This window comes from Chionomys nivalis, chromosome 22 (genome assembly GCF_950005125.1).
Source record: "Chionomys nivalis chromosome 22, mChiNiv1.1, whole genome shotgun sequence".
Taxonomy (NCBI): Eukaryota; Metazoa; Chordata; class Mammalia; order Rodentia; family Cricetidae; genus Chionomys; species Chionomys nivalis.
In genome coordinates, this window is record NC_080107.1 from 46,751,246 (window position 1) to 46,773,009 (window position 21,764).

At 45.9% G+C, this 21,764-nt stretch overlaps 1 protein-coding gene across 3 annotated transcripts in view; it reads left to right on the plus strand.

The window, feature by feature from the left end:
• Positions 1–21,764, plus strand: part of Abl1 (ABL proto-oncogene 1, non-receptor tyrosine kinase) — a 129,533-nt gene that overhangs the window by 76,079 nt on the left and 31,690 nt on the right. Inside the window, exon 1 of one of the 3 annotated variants that reach the window (XM_057754844.1) lies at positions 8,325–8,487. The exons of the other annotated variants lie outside the window; for them this stretch is intronic. Coding sequence (XP_057610827.1) covers positions 8,409–8,487 — 79 coding nt within the window. The 5' untranslated portion in view covers positions 8,325–8,408. Of the gene's footprint in view, positions 1–8,324; positions 8,488–21,764 lie in introns of those variants that run through there. 3 annotated transcript variants of the gene reach the window in all.

Here is a 21,764-nt window from a genome sequence, read left to right on the forward strand (position 1 = left end):
CTTGCTTTTCTGAGTGGAGGGAAGGCTGGACCACCCATCCTTATGTGTGTCTAAAATACTGCCGATAAAACAGTCAATGCTGCTCATTTTTAAGACGTGAACATGATCTGCACTCCGCAGGTACCACACTTACGCTTTCTTGGATACTAGGCTGCCAGACCAAGGGAGGGTACTGTGGCCTGATAACTTGAGTAAACATGGCGCTTCTCCCTCCTCCCTGCTGGGTTTACACTGTGGAGCGGGTTGGACAGCTTGTTTTCTTTCCCTTGGAGCCCTCTCTCTACACTTCTCTCCAGCTGCCTTCTTCCCCACCCCCAAAAGTAATGTGATCTCCCAGGCCAGTTCTGCTGCTGCTCCGCAGATTCCTTTAGTCTTAGGGAAGGAGAGGAAAGGCATTAACCATTAGCTTTCCAGTTCCAAGTTAACCAAACCCCAGTAGTCAAACACAGTGCTGATCTTAAAGCAAAAGAATGATAGGGTAACAATATCTACTTGGTCCCTAAGATCCCCCATGAGACATTTTGTTTCACAGATATTTCTCTGTGTGTGAGTGTGCTCATGCACAAGATGGGTGGGAGTGTTACCAGCAGTACTGACCTAGACTTCATGATCCTCTTGTCTTGTTCTTCTGAAGGCAAGGATGTTAGCACTTAAAGGATTGTGCCACCATATTGGCTATGGAGACTTAAATTTTATTCACTATTCAGGTTAGAAGAAAACAAACATGACTTAGTAATTTGAAACAAAATTCTTTGAGCCTCACTGCAGAACATACCCAAGTACAAGAACACAGACATTTGTGCACACATGAAAATCACTTCAAGTTGGATTCAAGCTTTTGAATTGAGCAAGAGTGCTCCGTGTTATTTGAGTTTAATGATATTCCCATTTACAATTAAACTTTAATTGCAATTAAATTAAAGGTGCAGATATGAATGGATTGAAGAACTTAGAGCCTGAATGGTCCTCTATCAGCAAAGCTGAGATCTGAGACCTGTTCACGGCAACAAGTTTTAAATAGTTTTCCAGGCCTGTGTTCTTTTTATCATACCCTACACATTTCTGTGTCCGCACATTTCTGTGTGTGTGTGTGTGTGTGTGTGTGTGTGTGTGTGTGTGTGTGTGGTTTGAGTTACGGTCAGAGGCCAACCTTGTCTTCTCCATTTACTCTTATCTTATTTTTTGAGGCAGGGTCTCTCAATAAGCCTGGAGCTCCCAGGTTGGACTAGACCAGGGGTCTTGCTGGCTCTACCTCCCAGTACCAGGGTTATAGACGTCCCACCATGCTCAGCTTTTAGGTGGGTGCTGAAGGTCCACACTCAGGTCCTTGAGCTTGCGTGACTAGCTCATCCCCATCATGTTCTTTTAATTATGGGATCTAGTAGATGTCGTCTAATGAGGGATTTGGGTGTTTGGGTTCTATTCTTGCCACCAGCATGCTGTGTGAACTCCATGTCACAGCTGTATCGCCTGTAAGATGCACAAAACTGTTTATGAGAAGTGAATGTTTCCCCATCCCTCTTCCAGGGACAGTCTTACTGTGGAGCCCAGCTTTACCTCAGACTGACTACAATCCTTCTGGTGCAGACTCCTGAGTCCTCAGAGTATAAGCACTAGCCCCACAGAGAAAGATTGTTTCTTAAAACTGAAGATGTCTAAGGACAAAAGGAGCTCAGAAGGAGACAGAAGTGAATAACAGAAGTGACAACGTTTTCAGGAAGTGGGAGGCAGCCAAGAGTGGTAGCAGACAGTGCAGGGTGCTACAGCCTAGGTTCTGAGAGTAAGCCCGTAGTAAGATGTGAGCGAGTGCACTGATGGTAGAGTGGTCAAGAACAGGATTTGTTGTTGAAAGTCTACATTAGTGAGGTTCTCAGCCCCTCTTCCAGTGCCTGCTAGGTAAGGCCTTAACAGAGAGGAGATTGAAGTACTTCTTTCTGGGAGAAAAAAAAAAAAGGAAAGGCCCCAGAAAAGTATCTTCTAGATACCAGTACAGTACTGGGAGGAGTTGCTCAGCTCCTTCCCTCAGAGTCTTTCTTTAGGTGTTGAGCCTCTTTGAGATACAAGGCTTCAGTCTCAAGTCTGTAAATAATGAATGAGCAGTCAAATTTCATTGAATATTTAGAGACGTCTCAAAATAGTAACAGAGAGTAAAATACATACAAAGAAGACAAGAACTTGGTAGGAATAGAGACAATACAGGAGTTCAAAAGAATGGTTCTTCACAATCCTCAGGGACAGCACAACATCAAAGAACACATGCTACTGACAGCAGGAGAAAAATTAGTGCTTTTGTTATTGTTTATAATCTGTTGTTGGTGTAGCAGAGTCTTATATGGTCCAAGCAAGCCTTGAACTCACTGTGTAGCTGAGGCTGTCCCTAAAGTCCTAAGAATCAATCAATTTTTTACTTATAAAAACATTACCTGGGGGGCTGGAGTGATGGCTCAGCGGTTAAGAGCATTGCCTTCTCTTCCAAAGGTCCTGAGTTCAATTCCCAGCAACCACAATGTGGCTCACAACCATCTGTACATAGATCTGGTGCCCTCTTCTAGCCTTCAGGCATAAACACACACAGACAGAATATTGTGTACATAATAAATAAATAAAATATTTAAAAAAAAACATTACCTGGGCATAGTGGCACATGACTTTAATTCCAGCACTTAGGAGGCAGAGGCAGGTGAATCTTTGTGAGTTCAAGGCTAGTGTGGTCCACATAGTGAGTTCCAGGACAGCCAGGGCTATGTAAAGAGAATCTATCTCAAAAAACAAATAAAATAAAACATTATAACCACAATTTAAAATTTAACAGAAGACTTGAAAATCAAATTTACGTTAGACCATAACATGCAAGATGAGGGGAGGCAGTAAGGAGGTTAAAAGCATCCTCCCAGGGTATCAGTGCCATTTTGGGAGTAATTTCAGAGAGGGAGAACTAAGTAATAATAACAAATAGAAATTAGGAGACAATTCTAAGGAAAAAATGGGCTCAAGCAGTTAAAGGTGATTAGCACATAATATAGCCTAGTGCTGAGTTCAATTCCCAGTTCAGTTCAGCTCACATAAAGGTGGAAAGAGAGAGCTGAGTCTGCAGAGTTGTCCGTCAACCTCCATAAGCATGCTGTGGCATGCATATTCTCTCTTAACAATGAATATATATATTCATATTCACCCTTTCTGAGATAGGGTTATTTTGTTATAGTCCTGACTTGTCCTGGAACTTGTTCTGTAGACTGGGCTGACTTTGAACTCACAGAGATCCACCTGCCTCTGGAGTGCTGGAATCAAAGGTGAGCGCTACCATTCCTAGGCTTAATTTTAATCTTTTCTTTCTTTTTTTTATTTTCGAGACAGGATTTCTCCGTAGCTTTTTGGTTCCTGTCCTGGAACTAGCTCTTGTAGACCAGGCTGGCCTCGAACTCCCAGAGATCTGCCTGCCTCTGCCTCCCGAGTGCTGGGATTAAAGGCGTGCGCCACCACTGCCCGGCAATTTTAATCTTTTCTTAAAAGAACCTTAAAACTGCTTGTTTTTGTAACCAAGTATATATAGTATTTTGATTAAAAGTAAAAAATAACATGAGCACACTAATATTACTCATTTTATCAAACTGGAAGATTTGTTTGAACAAAAATGTTTATATTGTTTAATTATAAAATAAGGTCATATGTGTATATAGAAATATGTATATATAAAATAAGGTTTTTGTTTTGTATCTGAGACAGTGTCTCCTTAGCTTAGACTGACTGACTGGCTTCTTGTTCCCCTTGCTCCCACCTCCCAAATTATGAGATTTTTCTAGAAAGGGAATTTGCTGTGGGCCCTCACTGAAAATCTCAGCCTAAACATCCGAAGGGGATGGAGTAGACCAGGAGCATCACTGCTATGTGTAGGGGGGGCTGGTGAAGGTGCGGGGTGGAGGGGGCTGCCTTTAGATGAAAGATGAGGCTTTGTGACATTTGAACCCAAGATGCTGCTCCTGATCCACATCCAGTGGTCTTACCCTTCAAAAGTTAACCTATTTCTTATCCTTAGGACAGCCTCCAGACCCAACATTCCTCCCAGAGTCCCTCAGATTGGTTTTTTTTTTTTTTTTTTTTTTTTTGGTTTTTCAAGACAGGGTTTCTCTGTAGCTTTGGTGCCTGTCCCGGAACTAGCTCTTGTAGACCAGGCTGGCCTCGAACTCCCAGAGATCCACCTGCCTCTGCCTCCCGAGTGCTGGGATTAAAGGCGTTGCACCACCACCACCCAGCTCAGATTGGGCTTTTTTATTTTTATTTTATTTTTTAAGTTGTTTTTTTTTTTTTTTTTTTTTGGTTTTTTTTTTTTTTGGTTTTTTCGAGACAGGGTTTCTCTGTAGCTTTTTAGCCTGTCCTGGAACTAGCTCTCGTAGACCAAGCTGGTTTCGAACTCACAGAGATCCACCTGCCTCTTCCTCCCGAGTGCTGGGATTAAAGGCGTGCGCCACCACCACCCAGCCTATTTTTTAAGTTTTTTGAGACAGTTTCTCTGTGTAGGCCTGACTGTCTTGGAACTCATTCTATAGACCAGGCTGGCCTAAAACTCAAAGATCCGCCTGTCTCTGCCTCCCCAGTGCTGGGATAAAGGTGTGCGCCACCACTGCCTGGTTCTCCCGTCATTCTTGATTCTGAGTGCTCATGATGAGTGCTGTCCCCAACTGATGCAGGGTCCTCTGGGAAACGATGCTTCAGTTTGCTGTGCATTATTTTCAGTGTCAGCCCACTCTTAATGATCACTCCCAGAACTGCATGGGAGCTGAAGCTGTGAATGAGGCTTGGGGAGTCCACTGAACCCACAGGTGCCTGCTGCAGTGGCCTCAGAGGGAGTACACAAGGCTGGGGCAAGACAGCCCCGGCAGGTCCTTGAACCCTGGCCAGGGTCTACCTTTCAGGTAGCAGCTGGGAGATGAGGAGAGCCCCTTCTTGGATTTGCAGCCCACCAGCTAAAAGCAGATCTCCAACATGTCCAAGCTTATCCAATCTCTGCTGCTTGGCCTTGTCAGTTACTTGGCTCTCCCAGGCTGGAGTCACTGGACCTTAGTGACCCATGAGTGGTGACCAACAAATAGTTCTGTCTGGCGAAAATGTTCTGAGACTTACAGGGGCACATGTTCCCTTGTAGGGCAGTAAAGTGCTATGGCTGTTGTGAGGGATTCAGCTGTCTGATTCTCTGGACAGACACTTCAGACACACGCACCGAGCTAGAGAAACCGGCCGATGAATGAGAGACTGGAAGCTCTGGGCTGTGTTGGCCCATGCTTGTGAAACAAGCCACCCCTGTGCCCCAGCATGACCAGCTGTGCTGACAAGAATGCAGGACTCAGTTGTGGAGGGCCCTCCCAGACCGCTTGTCAGACTCACCTGCCCCCCTTCCACCCACCATCCCTCCCCAGTCCCGCCACCCAGAGAGCTATGGTGGATGCCTGCCCCATTTTTTTTTAAGAGACTGAACCCAAAATTTAAAATAAATCCAATCTAAACTCTTCAGAGTCTTCTTTTTGTTTACTTCCTCTGCTGTGACATAGTTATTAAATCTACAGGTTGTTTTCAGATGAGTACCTTCTAAATTCATGAAACCCATCCATCCCCATCTGTCCCATCCCTGATAAAATCCAACAGCAGTGTTTCCCTTGTCTCAGAGGCCCAGGGTCCTCTGGGGCTTTAGCAGTTTTTCCCACACAGTCGATGCAGTAGGCTGCAACTCAGACAGCAATCTGTCCTGAGCAGGCACAGCAGCTTAGGTGTCTGGTTCATTCATGGACCACACTTTCAACATGACTGGGTGGCCTCTAGCAATACATTTTAAACTTTTATTTTGTTACATTTAGTTATTTATTGTATGGACAGGGAGAATGAAACTGCCCAGAATTCTCAAGCCACTCTGAGGTCTCTGGTTGTATAGCACAAGTCTGTAGATTTCCCAGATGACAGTGACACAGCACATAAGCCTTGGTCCTTCATCTTCCTTTCTGCTTCTGTTACCTGTCTTGTTTCTATTTGCTTTGAGAAAGAGTCTCATTATATAGCCCTGACTGGTCTAGAATTTTAGCTGTATCCCAGGCTGGCTTTGAACTTGTGGCAATGTTCCTGCTTCTGCCTCCCAAGTATTAGAATTACAAGCATGGCCCCATGCCTGACCTGTTTTACTTTTCAGCCATTGACTGTCTACTTTGGGCTGACTAGAGGTGCAGCCCTCAGGCCTTTCTTCCTTGAGACAAGTGAGATTGCTTGCACACAGTGCCCTTTCCATCTCAGCAAAGTTCAGAAAAGCTGTTTCTGGAAGGAGTAGCTCAGTCTTTTGTATTGCTGTGCCACTTGGTAATGGCTACCATGATCATTGCCACTTAGATTGTATTGCCAGGCCTGTCAATGAATAGTTTTATGTCTAAATTATAAAGGGTTTGGACTTGTAGTCATAGAGCAGAATATTAGCAGTAGTCATGTGCTTTTAAAAACAAGCTGAATCCCAGCGTGAAGTCCAGCATATGTGAATCAGTGTCTGACTTGTATTAGAGAGCAGTATTTAAGGGTATGGTTAGAATTTCAGAGTGCCTTTTAATGTGTAGATCTTGGCATTTAGCTGCCAATCTGAATATAGCCCTGTGATCTGATATGCTATATGACAGACTTCGTTATAGTCTGATTCAAGACCCTTGAACTTGCAAAATTGTAGCAGAACAGACAGGTCCTGCATCATTTGTTGTGTTTGTGCTGGTAGCACACCTCTCAGTGTTATCCTTGGCCCTGTGTGGAGGGTGGAAGGTTCAAGACAACACTAGTCAGCCAGCATTTCTCACAGAAAATGTTTTCCCAGAATCAGGAACGTATCCAGTTGACATGCTTGTCTCCTGGTCACTCTGGTCCTTTGTCTCCAGATGATGGAGTGGCATCTGTTCTGTAGGCACTGGGTGCTCATGAGGCCTGCTCTGGCACCTGCTCTAATAGCCAAGACTGGGCTTCAGCACAGACAAATTTCACTTTCAAAAAGTGCATGGCATCCTTGTTGAGAGGCCTGTGACAGACATGGCTATTTAGGCAGACCTAAGTGGAGACCTTGTTCCTTCACAGCGCCTGGTGACCCAGACGCCCTAGCTCTCAGCATTGTAGAGTAGGCTAGCCCCTCCCCACTTTGTTTTGTTTTGTTTTGTTTGGAGACAGGGTTTCTCTGTGTAGCTCTGGCTGTCCTGAAACTCACTTGGTAGACCAGGCCTGCCTCTGCCCCCTGAGTGCCACCACTGCCCAGCTTTTCTTTCTTTTGGAACTAGGGTCCCTTAACCAAGACTTTCTCTGAAACAGGTCATGATAAACTTCACAAATCCAGCTATCCAGTGCTTGGAAGTTAAATTCTTAGTGGGAGGGGCACCTACCCCACTGGTCCAGAGGCCAAAGTTTGGAACCAGGCAGACCCTGACAGAGTGCCTATCTTCGGGTTTTCACATGAAGAATCGTGACCTGACTTTCCTCTCAGGATTATGGCGCACATGCCCTGTGGTTGGCAAGGCACATGGGGGTGGTCTTATAGAGGACCATCCTGCTACAGGTCTGTTCTTCATATGCTAGAGGAAGTGGGCCAGATTTTTAGTTATGTGACATTATTTCATAAGTTTATTTTCCCTTTGTCATTGGAACTTGGGTGACGTTTTATTAAATTATTGACTGTAGTTGGGGGGCCTCATGTTTCCCACCAATCTAGACTCTCAGTCTGTGCCAGTAGCCCTCTGTTATGATTATTGCTTAGTTAAAATCTTGTTGGTAACCTGCTCTAGCCAGCTTCTAGGAAAAGATAAGAACTCAGTGCCACTGTGAAACGGATTCAAACACTGATTGCCCATGGCACCAGAAAGAGGGAAAGTTCTCCAGAAAATGAGGTCAGGAAGGGCCAGCCGCCATTCCAGCCCACAATGAACATTCACTGTGGAGACGGAATTCCCTAAGCTTAAACTCACATCTCCTGGTCGAAATGAATGGTTGGAGCAGCGTCCGGTATTCGGTATTCCTGTGGGTTCTAGCCCTGACTGTTCACATTCCTCAGACACCCACTTTAGGCTTAATCACAGTCGCTCCCCCAATATAAACGAGATTAGTCTTGGTAACTCGGGAGGAATTTGCATTTCCACCGACCTTACCCAACCCAGCACGCGGCAGGAGCTGTGCCAGCGTCGCGGGGCAGCTGGGGAGGTCGTGGGCCACTGCTTTCCCTTGGCCAGGAAGGGGTTAAGAGGCGGGCGGGGCGGGGCGCAGGGCCCTTTGTTACCGGCCTAGGCGGGAGGCGGGACGCGGGCCTGGGCGCAGGCGGGGCTGGGAGCGCGGCGAGCGCAGCGAGCGCGGCCTGGCGGGGCTGGGGGCCCGGGGCGGCGGGGCAGCTGGACGTTTGCTGCGGCCGCGGGACCATGTTGGAGATCTGCTTGAAGCTGGTGGGCTGCAAATCCAAGAAGGGGCTCTCCTCGTCCTCCAGCTGTTACCTGGAAGGTAAACCCCTACCCGAGCGGGAGACCCGCCCGGACTGCCCTGCGCGCCCCTGGTCCCCAGCCTTCTCCTTCTGAGGCCGCCGCAGGCGGCGCTGGCTGGCCCAGCGGACTCCCCAGGGAGAGCAGCGGCTCTGGTGCTGGCGAGGCCCTAGCGCTTGGTGCCGCTCCCGCCCAGAAAGTTTAAAAAAGCCAGTCTTTAGGGTCCTCGTGAGCCCACGTTGTGGAGTTTCCGCTGCCAAGTGGGAATTATGTGTCACAAAGGTGGGCCTCCACCAAGTGCCGCATACAAAGGGATCCCGCTCTACCATTTATGGGTACAGAATTTCGTGTGAACTTTCTACCCCCACCCCCACCTTTCTGCAGACCACGAAGAGGTCTTGGAAATTCAGTCTTTTCAGGAGGGGAAAAGAATGGTTTTGCTTGGTATTTCCAGGAGTTTTTAGAGCGTCCAGTTTGGTGCTTGGTGGGAGAGCTCCTCATGTTTAGTTCTTTGCATAAACTTAGGGTCAGGAGCCTGTTGCTTTTGCCTGCTTTACTCTCATCCCTCTGGTTCCATGCCCTCTTCCTGTTGTCCTTAGTGTTTGGTTCTAATCTAAAAGGATGACAAATGGGGAGGATGAGTGGAGGGGGCTGGGGGCTGGGCCCTGGCCAAGCCCTTTAGGACATAGTCGACCTTTTGTGGGGACTATTGCCTTCTCCAGAAGGGCAGAAGCACTCACAGGCCTGGTGGTGCCCAGGCGTCCTGACTGTTTGATCTAGGAGTTCAGATAAGACTAAAAATGTGAAGTTTATTTTAGGACAACTTTGATTTCTACTGTTTTCTAGTCTTTCTCTTTCTAGAAATGAGGGAGAAATGGAGGCTTTCAGTTCTCTAACCTGCTTTTCTTTCCTTTTCTACCCTGTCAAAGGCCTGAAGTGCCCCCACAGGTAGACTGTGTTTCCCTTTGCCACAAGCTGTACTCATGACATTGTCCCCTCCCCGGAACTTCAGGAACTGGATCCCTTAGAGGAGCCTCATATGGATGGCATGAGCTCAGAGTCTAACATTTGGAGGGAGGAGATGGTTTATTTGTCCCCCAAAATTGGCATCTGAGCAGCCAGTCATCTTTAGTTAATACGCTGCTTACTTTCCCAGTTGCTCCACATTCTGTGCACATTCTCCGCCCATCTGTATCCAGTTAGCGCAAGGCTCTATCATCTCCATTTTGAGGGCTCCGCTGGAGGAGAGATGAATGGTCTTCTGTAGCTGCAGTCAGGGCACAGCTCGACTTCGCCTGCACATCAGCTTGTTCCTGGGGGTCAAGTGGGATTTAGTGCATATCTGGCTAGTTTAATTATTGTTTTAGTAGGAAGAAAATCTAAGTCTTACTCCAGCACACCTTAAAGTAAATTCTAAAGTCAAGTCCCAAAGAAGTGTCCACACAGTAAGGAAGAATCTCTCCAGGAGCTCTTTCTGCTCACTGAGTTTGGAATTCTTTTCTATAACTGAGAGAATCAAGCTAGCCTCAGTAATTATGTCTTAAAGACGGAAGTGCTGTCTGTCTCTGGGGAAGAGAGACCTTGCCAGCATCTGGAGAAATAATCCAGGCTTTTCATTTCCTACTAACATCCTAAGTCAATCAATCAGCTCATCGACACCCACTCAGAGTCCGAGCATCCCAGGCCAGGGAGAGAATTGAATATGGTGAGTTTTCCATTATCACCAAATCCACGCCCCCTGCTGCTTCGGGGACATTGGCAGTAGTAGTTGTTAGGTGACTGTGGTGGCCCTGACTATTTCATCTTGTAGGTAAGAAACTGAGGCACCAAAAGGTTAGGAGACACCCCTGAGATGACAGAACAAGTGCTGATGCCAGGATTTGAATTTGTGCCATTTGGCTCCAAGGAATCCACTTAAAAAAATAATTAAATAATGAAATAAATAAATAAATAAGTTTTAGGCTTTGGAGCCCAGGGTCTTGAACTATACCCACAGACCCCTCCCAACTTTTGAATTTTGAGACAGAGTCTAGCCAAGTTGTCCAGGCAGGCCATGAACTCAATCTATAACACAGGCAGGCCTTGACCTTGGCATCCTCCTGCCTCAGAATGCAGAGCACCTAGGATTACAGGCTTGCACCACAGTGCCTGGCCCAGAAAACCCACTCTTAACCCCTCTGTTTTACTGGCCGACCATTTGTCTCCCGTGAGACACACTGTCTTCATCCAGCACTGTCTTCAGAAACTCCCAGCTCGTTCCTGCACGAGACCAGTCTTCCCCTTCTGCAGCTGGCACTGGTGAACACCTTCTTCCATAAAGCAACAGGCTAGTAACATTTTCCAGGCAAACTCTGAAAGAGGATCTAATGAAAAGTAATCAGCCCTCCTGTTTTTTTCCTAGAGTCAATCACTATATTTTTTGTTGTTTTTCTAAAAGAAAACTATGCCCCTCTAGAAGTAGCTTATATTCCTAAGAAGCCTTCGTGATGCTGGAATTTTGTTCTCTGAAGTATCTGTTCAGAATGACCATATCAGTTTTAGTGTTTGGTCCACTTTGAACCCCAGTCTTGTCAATTATTCCTTGCCCTGGGCACATGAAAGACAGTTTGAACTCGGTTTCACCGCCCTTGTTTGTATCCATTCACATGGTGTGGGGAGGTACATGGGCTCTGGTATGCTGTCTGCAGGGTGAACTCTTGCCGACCTTTCTCATTTATTTGAAGAGCCCACTCTGAAGCTTCTCAGCTTGAGACTGTCCAGCCAGTGCCTCCCGCAGTGCCAGCCACATTGCTTTTACTAGTGGCTGGGAATACTCTCCTGAGGCCACACACCCGCTTCCCTCGGTTAGAGCTCTTTTTGTCACCTAGCAGGCCAGTCTTTATAATTTGGGTTATGTTAATATTGAGCTTTTACAGTGTGTCAGTAGTATGTGGCACCACACATCCTCACTTAGTTCTCAGACTAGCCTTGTTGACATCCCACGCGAAGACCACCAGATCATTTTTGGTGGCAGCACTTTAGAATTTGGTTCCATTTCCTTTGTCCAGGTCAGGGAGACGTTCTCGTTCTAGCCTGTGGACTGGTTTAAGGATCCGTGAGAACCCTGTGGACAACTTTAAAAACAACTGAGGCAAATATGTGTATTTCTGCTAACTGGGGGTTGCTCTTTGGTGCCCTCAAATATTGTTGGGCATCCCCTTCCAAACCCTATCAGCATCAGGCTTTCCTCTACCCCTAGCTGCGTTGGCCTTCTCCTAGGTCCCTGCTGTGTAGACAGCGGTTCTGGAGCCAGGCATCCTCTCAGATGGTTTAGGCATGGTGCTCTCTGAGCTGACATGCTCCCATTTATATAATGAGCCTCATAGTAGTTTCCACCTCATTGTTGAGAGATGTCATGTAAACTGTTCAATCCAGAGCCTGTCACGGAACAAGAGCCGACAAATGGGAGATGTTGTTATTGTAAACAGTTCTTTAGCAATCTGAAATGGAGGCTTCCCTTGTCTCTCTGATGGCTGCAGTAACGATAGAACTGAGCTGGATCCACCCGTGCTGCTTCTTGTTAATAAATTATTTTGGAATATTTAAAGTGCATATGCAATAAAACTAATACTTTGTCTTCTTAGATTTTTAAAAATTTCATCATTTATGAAATTTTTTATGGTTGTTTTGTTTGCATGTATGTTTGTGTGCTACATGCGATGCCTAGTGCCTATGGAGGCCAGAAGAGGACATCTGATCCCCTGGAATTGGAGTTACAGGTGACCGTAAGCCACTGTGTGGGTGCTGGGAATTGAACCTGGGGCCTGGAAGAGCAGTCAGTGCTCTCAGACACTGAGGCATCTCTCCAGCCCCTCTTCTTAGATTTAAGCTGGAAATATCTTTCTTCCCTTGAGCCCTCCTTAGTCCCACGGTGAATATTTTAATAGTGCACGAAGCACCCCCGTTGAGTTTTGGTTAGTACCTTATTTCTCTTCTGCGGAGGGACTATTTTCACGGCCCCAGATGTTCACACACTAAAATTCCGAGCTTTTAAAAACTGAGTCACCGTAATTGTACTAGTATAATCATTGATCTGAGACAGATGTGGAAAAATAGAAAAACAGATTTTAAATATATATCACTAAACCAGGCTAGTGCTCATGCTTTAGCTGGGGCCGCTAAAGGAGGGTTATGAGGAGTGTACACACATTCATATTCATAATACACACAAATATTCATATGCTGGACCTGGTGCACACACCTTTAATCCCAGTACTTGTGAAACGGGCAGGCAGATCTCTGTGAATTTGAGGCCACCCTGGTCTTACCTAATAAGTTCCAGGACAGCCAACATAGTGAACACCATCTCAAAAACAAAACAACCACCTCCCCACAAAACCTACCATATACATATGTGCGCAGGCACACACATAAGCACACACATTATACAAAACTAGAACTAAAGCTCAAATGAGACACTAGAAGAATTTAATTTCCCTTCATAATTAATCATAATTCACAAGCAAGCAATTTATAAAATATATTTGTAGATTTTTGTATTTATTTGAGTCAGGGGTCATGGAGCCTGTGCTGGCCACAGCTAGTAATAGTCCTCCCGCCTCAGCATCTCAAGTGTTGAAATCATAGGTGTAAGCCATGTGAGTGGCAGGTCCCCCACCCCATGGAAATTTTAAGTCTCATCAAAAACAGATAGTAAGGGACTCCTTTGCACACATTATCCACCTTTAACAGTGGTCCACTGCTCAGCCCTGTTTCCTTGCATGGTGACATTGTAGTTGCAGAGTGACAGGAAGAGTCACTTGCCCTTTTTTCTGTTTCAGTGACCCAAATTAGCAGTAACAATGCTAATGGAGTGAGACCTTGTGGAGGAGTTGGCTACCATTGGGTGGTCCAGTTCCGTCAGGTCCCAAGGGACCCAGAAGACACACAAAGGACAAAGAACCATCCCTGACTCTCAGTCTGCTGTACATAGTCTGAGACAGATTAAAAACCCTTGTGTGGTCAGCACACTCAGAATGGCCACTTGGAGTGTGCTGCTAGTGCAGGAACTCCTGGTACAGTCCCTAGAGACATCCATGGGTGCACCACGCTGTCTGCCTGTTTGGTTTGAAAGCATAGACACATGCTTTTGTGTCGTACCCTGGTTAGGATCTTGACCATAGCTAATGTTTTATTGAAGACAACTCCAGGTGTTCTCTGGGCTGTGCTGGAGGGTTTTTGGTCAGGTTGCTTTGTCCTATTTCTGCTCCCTTTGTTTGGGCTGACGGACTGCTAAAGTGTATTTTTTCAGTTCTGACTTAACAAGCATGGAGAGCTCTGTATCTGAGCTTCCCCACAGAGCTCTGCTGTGCTGTGCCGACCCCGCCTGAGAGTCTGGTTGGCTGAAGCTGTTGGTGTCCTTGGGACAGGCCAAGAAGGAGCATCTTTGATACAAGGGTTCTGAGATTTTAATCTGGACCGTTCATATCAGAACCCGAACCAGGGACACAAGAAGTTTCCATGTTGTGTGGTAGCTGGTGGCAGGGTCAGAGCCAAGTGCTCAGGTGTAGAGAAGGAGCGACAATAATGCAGTAGCACAGGGCAAGGAGGGAGGGTCAGTGCAGATGGGAAGGCCTGGAGGATGTTACAGGCTGAGAGGGCTCTTCCAGGGCAGGGAGTGCTGTCTGTCAAGGTCAGTCAGGTGAGGCAACAGGGGCTGGGGAGGCTGGTATAGAAAAATGGGAGAATATGGCTCCCCACCTAGACCCTGTAGGGCCTTGGCACCTGCTTAAGAGAAGCCTAAAGTTTCTCTGCCATGGATAGGACTGACAGTGCATTTTCTGAGGTCCATGCAGGTTTAAGAGCAGTGTCCAATAAAAGCTGCCAATAGCCACCTACCTTGCAAGGCATAAGATGTTCTGAACATTGTCTGGATAACACTGTTAATAAATGGTGACTGGCCAGGTGGTGGCGGCGCACACTTTAAATCCCAGCACTAGGGAGGCAGAGGCAGATGGATGTCTGTGAGTTTGAGGCCAGCCTGGTTTACAAGAGAGTTCCAGGACAGGCTCCAAAGCTACAGAGAAAGCCTGTCTCGGAAAAAAACAAAACAAAACAAAAAAATGGTAACTGACCAGTGAGTGATAGGCAGTGTTGTGATTGGTCTTTCAGAAGGACACTTATATACATATAAAAGAGTAGGAACTCTTTTCCCCTACGTGACTGGTAGGATAGAGGTGGGAAACTAGTGGGTCCTGTGCCATACAGAAAGGAGAGGAAGTGCTGACATGGGCATGGGTGGTAGGTACCCTGAGAGGTTTTGGAAGCTGGTGGTGTCTAGAAGGCTGTTGAGGTGACTGAGTGCATAAAGTGCTTGCCAGGCAACTCTGATGACCTCAGTTCTTCCCATGAACTACATAAAGGTCAAAGGAGAGAACCCTCCTCTCCAAATCATAAGAATCATAAAAACTAAAAAAAAAATATTTTCAGCCATTTCCACAAAATTATTGCCTTCTTTAATAATAGATTAAGTTTTAAGCCAGGTGGTAGTGGCACACACCTTTAATTCCGGCATTCAGGAGGCAGAAGCAGGAGGATGTCTGAGTTCAAGACCAGCCTGACCTATAGAGTGAGTTCCAAGACAGTCAAGAGATACACAGGGAAGCCCTTTCTCAAAAAGCCAAACTAAAACAAAATACATCAGTAGGTTTTTTGGTTTTTTTTTCCCGAGATAGGGTTTGGAGCTCTGTAGCTTTGGAGCCTTTCCTGGAACTCACTCTGTAGACCAGGCTGGCCTCGAACTCACAGAGATCCACCTATCTCTGCCTCCCAAATGCTGGGACTTAAGGAATGCACCACCACTACCTAGCTAGATTAATTTTAAAAAATATTTTGGTTTTTTTTTTCATGTGTATGCCACATGTGTGCAGATGCCCACAGAGACCTGAGAGAGTGTCAGATCTGAAGCTATAGTTACAGGCAGCTATGAGTCCCACCCTGCAATGTGGGTGCTGGAAACCTAGCTCAAGCCCTCTGCAAGAGCAGCAAGTACTCTTAACCACTGAAGCCACCCCTCCATCCCCAGCAATAGATTCTTAAAGGGTGAGACAAAATCCCTTTGTGTTTATTTTGGAGACAAGGATTATATCTTCAGAAAGGTTAGTATTGGAGCTGTGTGACAAGGTCAGAGGCTCAGGGAGAATTCCATTTTGTTCGAATTGCCTGAGTAAGTTCATTATAATAAAAAGATTGCAAAGAAAATGTTTAAACCTTGGGGTGACTCAGCTTTTTTTTTTTCTAAAGGTTTTCTGTAGAAATCTATTTCATTTAGTACCTCTAATATCCAGAAGCAGGACAGGCTAAAACTGCATTATTTTAAGAGAAAGTTGCATAGTCTGGTCACTACATATACCAGTATCCAGGGGACTCTTCATGGTAGCTGTTGTGGTCTCTGGATCTCGTTGGGCACCTCAAGCAGCCCTGTGCAGAAGTTGTTACTCTGGGAGACCAGGGACTAAAGGTTCCCATGACCTTGCAAGGTAAGATTGACCGTCTTTGCTTTACTAGACTCTAGCTGGAACCAGCCATTTTGCTTTATGAACACAGGAAACAGAAGACATTGCCAGCCTCCAGTAGAAGTCGGGCATCCATATATCACAGCTGCCTCAGTGACAGCGCTCCCTGGCGTCTCTTAGCTGAGGCATTCATAAAGAAGCATGCTATTATTGAGATTGGGGTATCAGGCTGGCCTTGGATAAGCCCCTCTTTGTCAAGTGCTGCCTCTGTCTCCAGTCTCCTCTCCCAAGGAGACCCCAGCAGTTCTGTCAGTGCATCCCAGAGACATGGCCCCCTCTTGGGTGTTTACTTTTACAGCCATGCTAGTTCTCAGCAGCTGCTTCTTTCACGGAGCAGCCCAGAGGCCACCGGATGGCTCTGCTGTTCTCCACCCAGCTCTTCTGCATTCATGACCTGGTGTTTCAGGTGCTGGGTGTCAGGGTAATGGAAAGGCTATGTTTAAACATGGTTTTGTTTTTTAAATAATCTGAACTGTATGTGAAGGGTTACAAAAGGGATGGAGTTGCTTTCAGCTTTCGGCAAGTACACATTGTGGGAAATAATACTTTTCTTCCAAGTTCACATTAGGAAGAGAGTAGGAGGCAGTTACAGACTGACTTGAGAATATTCTGAGCATGACCTCATCAGCTGGAACAGAGAGAAGCTAAAAACACGAAGCCCTCTCCTTTGCAAAGGGTCTGGTCTGTTTTACAGACCTGCACATTGTGGAGATTCCTTGAGCCAGAGGAAGTCTCAAAGGGGCCACCAAGGGAATAAGGCTAAAGCGTCAGAACTTAAGTCCTTGGACTGAAGGCAGGAGACAGTACTGTGTGCTCAGGGACACATCTCTGCTCTGCCCCTCCCCTACTCGGAAGTGGCTCCCAAAGCCCAAGGTGAGGACAGCAGTGAGTGCTGTGCAGCTGGCTGCCCTGCACTCCATGGGCCCAGGGTACTCGTGCCAACAGGAAGGCAGGAACTTCCTAGGGATGTTTTTCCTGGAGGTGAAGTCTCCCTTCCCCTTGGGACAGTGAAGTCTCCTGCCCCTGGAACTCAGGGGCCAGCATCCGCTCACAGTGGTCTAGACCAGATATGCCATATCCAAGAATCTTCTGTAAACATTTTTCTTCAGTGACTCACAACCCTGAAAAGGGATTTTTTTTTTTTTTAACGATCTTTAACTTATACTCGAAAGACCCAAACCGTTTTCCTAGAGTACTGTCCAAACGAGAGAGTCATGCACAGACCCAGGGGGGTTTGTGGCGTGGCTCCTATCATACTTCCTGACAGTCCGATACCCTCCTAGTGGAGCCAAGGCTTTCTGGTAGCTAGGAGGTAGTTTTTGGATGGCACCAGTTCTTGGTGCTGCAACTGACTATGACTCTTGCTGAGTGTCACTGATGGGCAGCTCATGCTTACTAATTTACAGCAAGAGAACAAAATGGTCTTAAAGGGGACAACAGGCACATTTAAAGATCCATATCAAATGTATTTAAAGTGTGATTCAAAGGGACATAGCAGAAAGTGCTTGTGATGGGGAAGAAAATCCTAGCACACACTGTTGTTGATTGTCCAAGGATTAACTATCGCCAAAGAGCTCCTGAGACAACAGGAGAGGCAGTCTTTTGAGTGAAGCTTTCGAGCGTGGGGGTGGGGGTGGGGGTGGTTTCCTGACAGTGGGACTAGCAGAAAGTTAATGTCTTGAGCAACACAGATTTGAGTACATTCTGCAGTTTGGCCTTGTGAGCTGTGATCATTTTTATGGTTGTCGAGCATAGTTGACTATGAAATGAAGAAAGTAACTTGGCATCGGTGCACCGTGAGTCAGTTTTGACATCAGCCTGGACTGGGAATTGGCTGGAAGGTTTTGTTGTTGAACCGAGGCCGCACTCGATGTCTCCATCCAGAGGCATGCATGAGCAATACTTCCCTTTGGGCTTTGGCTGTTAACTTGAGGACCAGGACTGGAAGGTGGGGGAGGGGATGGAGTGAGGGCTTGGAGGCCATGCTGTAGGATCAGGGGCAGCTGCAGGACAGTTTTCTCTTCTAACAAAGCCTTCACCCCCTACCTACATTGTCAGCTTCTGTCCCAGTCTTGGGACAGACCCGCTTCACTCCTCACCTCTGGACAGAATCTGTGTCCTGCTTACTCCAGGTGTTTTTCCAGGCCACTTCCCCTAGTTATGTAACTTTGATCAAATCCAGATGCAACAGAATGTTTGATAGAAGAGGTCAAATGGCATTTGAGAAGAAAAGCACTTCTGTATGCATGACCCAGCATTCATTTCCTGTACGGGCCCAGCCTTCCAAAGCCTTGTGCTGCTGGCCCTGGGTTGGGGCATGCAGGGAAACACATAAATGCTCTTTCAGGACAGTGGGAGGGGCCCTCCCCAGAGCTGCTCATTTTAAATTGTCTGTTATGTAAGCATCCCTGGCTTCTATTTACATGTTATTCTAGTGTTGGGATTGGGAGCTGATTATAAAAATAACCTGGTCATTTTAACAAATGAACCATAATATAGGAGAGAGTGTAAAGACAGCTGAAAGACTTATAATCCTCCCACAACCTTCTGTTAGCTGCTGCTCACATTTTGGTGTAGTTTCTTCTGGTTCTTTTTTAAATTTTTATAAAATTAGAATATTACTATATGCTAGGATATAATATAAAATTTTAATGAATGTGTTATAAACATATTCCCAAGCCATTAGAGAGGTTTTTTGTTTTGTTTTTTGCAAAAGTATTTTGTTTATTTATTTGTGGTATTGAGGCTCAAACCCAGGGCGTACACTTTCTAGGATAGTGTTCTGCCACTGAGCCCTGTCTAAAACATCCTGCTAAGGGGGCTAGTAGCACAGGGAGGCAGAAGCAGGTAGATTTTTGTGAGTTTGAAGTCAGCCTGGTCTACAGAGTGAGTTCCAGAACAGCCTAGGTACACATAAAAACCCTGTCTCAAAAAAACTGAGAAGAAAAAAAAAAACACATTACAACATCCCAAGTGGCCTTTAAAGTATCCTGTTTTATGGATGGAGCATAGTCTGCCTTAACTTGATCAGTGGGTATTTTGAACCTTCCTTTTTTTGTGCTATCTTTTAAAATTGGTGTACACAAGTCATTGTTTGTAAATCTTGGGATAAATTGCCAAAGATGTTGAGAGATTGTGAATCTGAGGCTGGTTTGTGTTACACCCAGCTTCCTGCTGCAAGCACTGTAGAACGCCAGTTGTCATGATGTCTCACCCACACTCCTGCTGGTGTCCAGAAGGGCCTGCCAGTTTGAAGAATTGGCATCTTTGATTCCTAGCAAGGCTTTACACACTTTCCATGTCTAATGATGATTTTAGTTTTCCACGAATTGTTTGTTTATGGGTCTTGTTCACTTTTTTTTCCATAGTGAAGATTTATCTTTTAGCCACTGTTGTTATGTAAGAATCCTTTTATGTTAAGAATCTTCTACCAGAGGCTGAACAGAGGCCTTCACAGTTTAGAGCACACATTATGCTTGCAGAGGACCCCAGTTCAGTTCCTAACACCCACGTCAGGTAGCTCACAACCACCTGTAACTCTAGCTCCAGAGGATCCAACACCTACTTCCGGCCCCCTTATGGCTTCCATGGGCTTCTCCACTCTCATAAATACCTCAGCATGCAAATATACATGCATTTACATAATTAAAAATAAAGATAAATCAGGGCTGGAGGGATGACTCAATGGTTATTAAAAACACTGCTTGTGCTGGGTGGTGGTGGCGCATGCCTTTAATCCCAGCACTTGGGAGGCAGAGGCAGGCGGATCTCTGTGAGTTTGAGGCCAGCCTGGTGTACAAAAGCTAGTTCCAGGACAGGCTCCAAAGCTACAGAGAAGCCCTGTCTCAAAAAACAAAAACAAACAAAACGTTGGTTGGTCTTCTGGAGGACCCAGGTTCCCAGCACCCACAGGGAAGGCTCACTGTTGTAAGGAACTGTCTGTAAGTCCAGTTCCAGGGATCTGACACCTCACATAGACAAATGTGCAGGCAAAACACCAATACACATAAAAACAAACAAATGAATGAATAAATAAAAATTAAATCTTTCTTATTAAAAATAAAAAAAGTCCGGGGCTGGAGTGATGGCTCAGAGGTTACAAGCATTGGCAGCTCTTTAGGAGGTCCTGAGTTCAATTCTCAGCAACCACATGGTGTCTCACAACCATCCATAATGAGATCTGGTGCCTTCTTCTGGCCTGCAGACATACATGCAGACAGAGCACTGTTTACATAATAAATAATAAATCTTTTTAAAAAAATCCTCTGCCAAACAATTTACTTTTGTAAGCCACAGGAGTTCTTCTGCTGGGCATTACTTATCCAACCTACTGAATTGGCAGTGCTCTTCCCTCTGTGGTAGAACATGCTTTCCTGGACACGGGTGCTGCTGGCTCTTGCCTGTGCTGCTCCCCACCAAAGGCTGGTGTGGGTCATTGCCAGCCTCTGTGTCTCAGACCATGTTGAATGTAAAACTAACAAAATAGCATAGAAAATAGTTGTTTTTATGAAGTTAGAGTGAGCATTTCAGGAAGACTCATAAAGGCCAGAACTAAAAAGTTGCTATGGAAAGGGGAAAGAAAACATGCAGTGACCAGAATGGACCGTGTGCATTAGGAAGATTCTGCAGCGGACCTTGGTCCTTGTCTCCAGGTAGGACTTAAAAGAGATGATTGTAGTCATAGCACTCAACTGCCAAGGACAGTCCTTGGTTGGGACTAGCAAAACACACTAGATGGGAAAAAGGCCACATGTTGATAAAAAGGGATTCTGGGGCTGGAGAGATGGCTCTGAGTCAAGGGTACTTGCTGTGAAAGCAAGAGGACCTGAGTTCAAGTCCTCATCACCTGAGGGAAGGGCAGATGTGTGTCCAGAACTCCAGTGTTGAGGTGGACGTGAATGGGTCCTTGGAGTTGCCTGCCAACCAGCCTAGACAAAATAGTGAACTTTCAGGCTCAAAAAAATATTATGGAGAGCAATACAGGAAAACACCCAACATGCATCTCTGGCTCAGGCCTGTACCCAAAAATATACATGTGAATGTATGGCACACACAGTTCCAGGTCTTAAACTTCATGTTACTTCACTAAAATGAGCAACTACCTGTCATTTATTAGTTAAAGGTTTTTTTTGTTGTTGTTGTTCTTGTTTTGTTTGTTTGTTTGTTTTTTGGGGGGTTTTGCCAAAAACAAAAATAAATCTCTCCTTAGCCAGCGTTTTTAGTCAGTTGACAGTTAACCCCTGACCACATGAACACTTGGAGTGCTTGGTAAGCCTGGATAGAGGACAGGCCTGCTGGGATTTCTCTGTTCCCACAGCTAGGAGATGGCCACATGGCCCGACCTCATCCTTGAAGTGATCTTTGCCCTCAGTGCATAAAATGAAATGACTGAGCATGGTGACAGTCATCAGTAGTGGCGCTTTGTCCTGTAGGAAATGACTCTATCGGAGCTGAAAAGGAAAGAACTGTGTTCCTTATGCTGACTTCTTACAGACATCCTTTACATGGTTCATTCCCCCTCATTCTTTGAGATAGGGCCTCACTGTAGCACTGACTAGCCTGGAACTCCGTAGATAGCCCAGGATGGCCTCACACTCTCCATGACCCAGACTAGCCTTGAATTTAAGGCACTCTTCCTGCCTCAGGCCTCCCTAATGCTTGGACTACAGGTGGCCTTTTATATTTGGCTTTTTGGCATTTTGTTGTTACTATTTTGGGTGAATGCAGTCAGATAGATCTCCAAAGT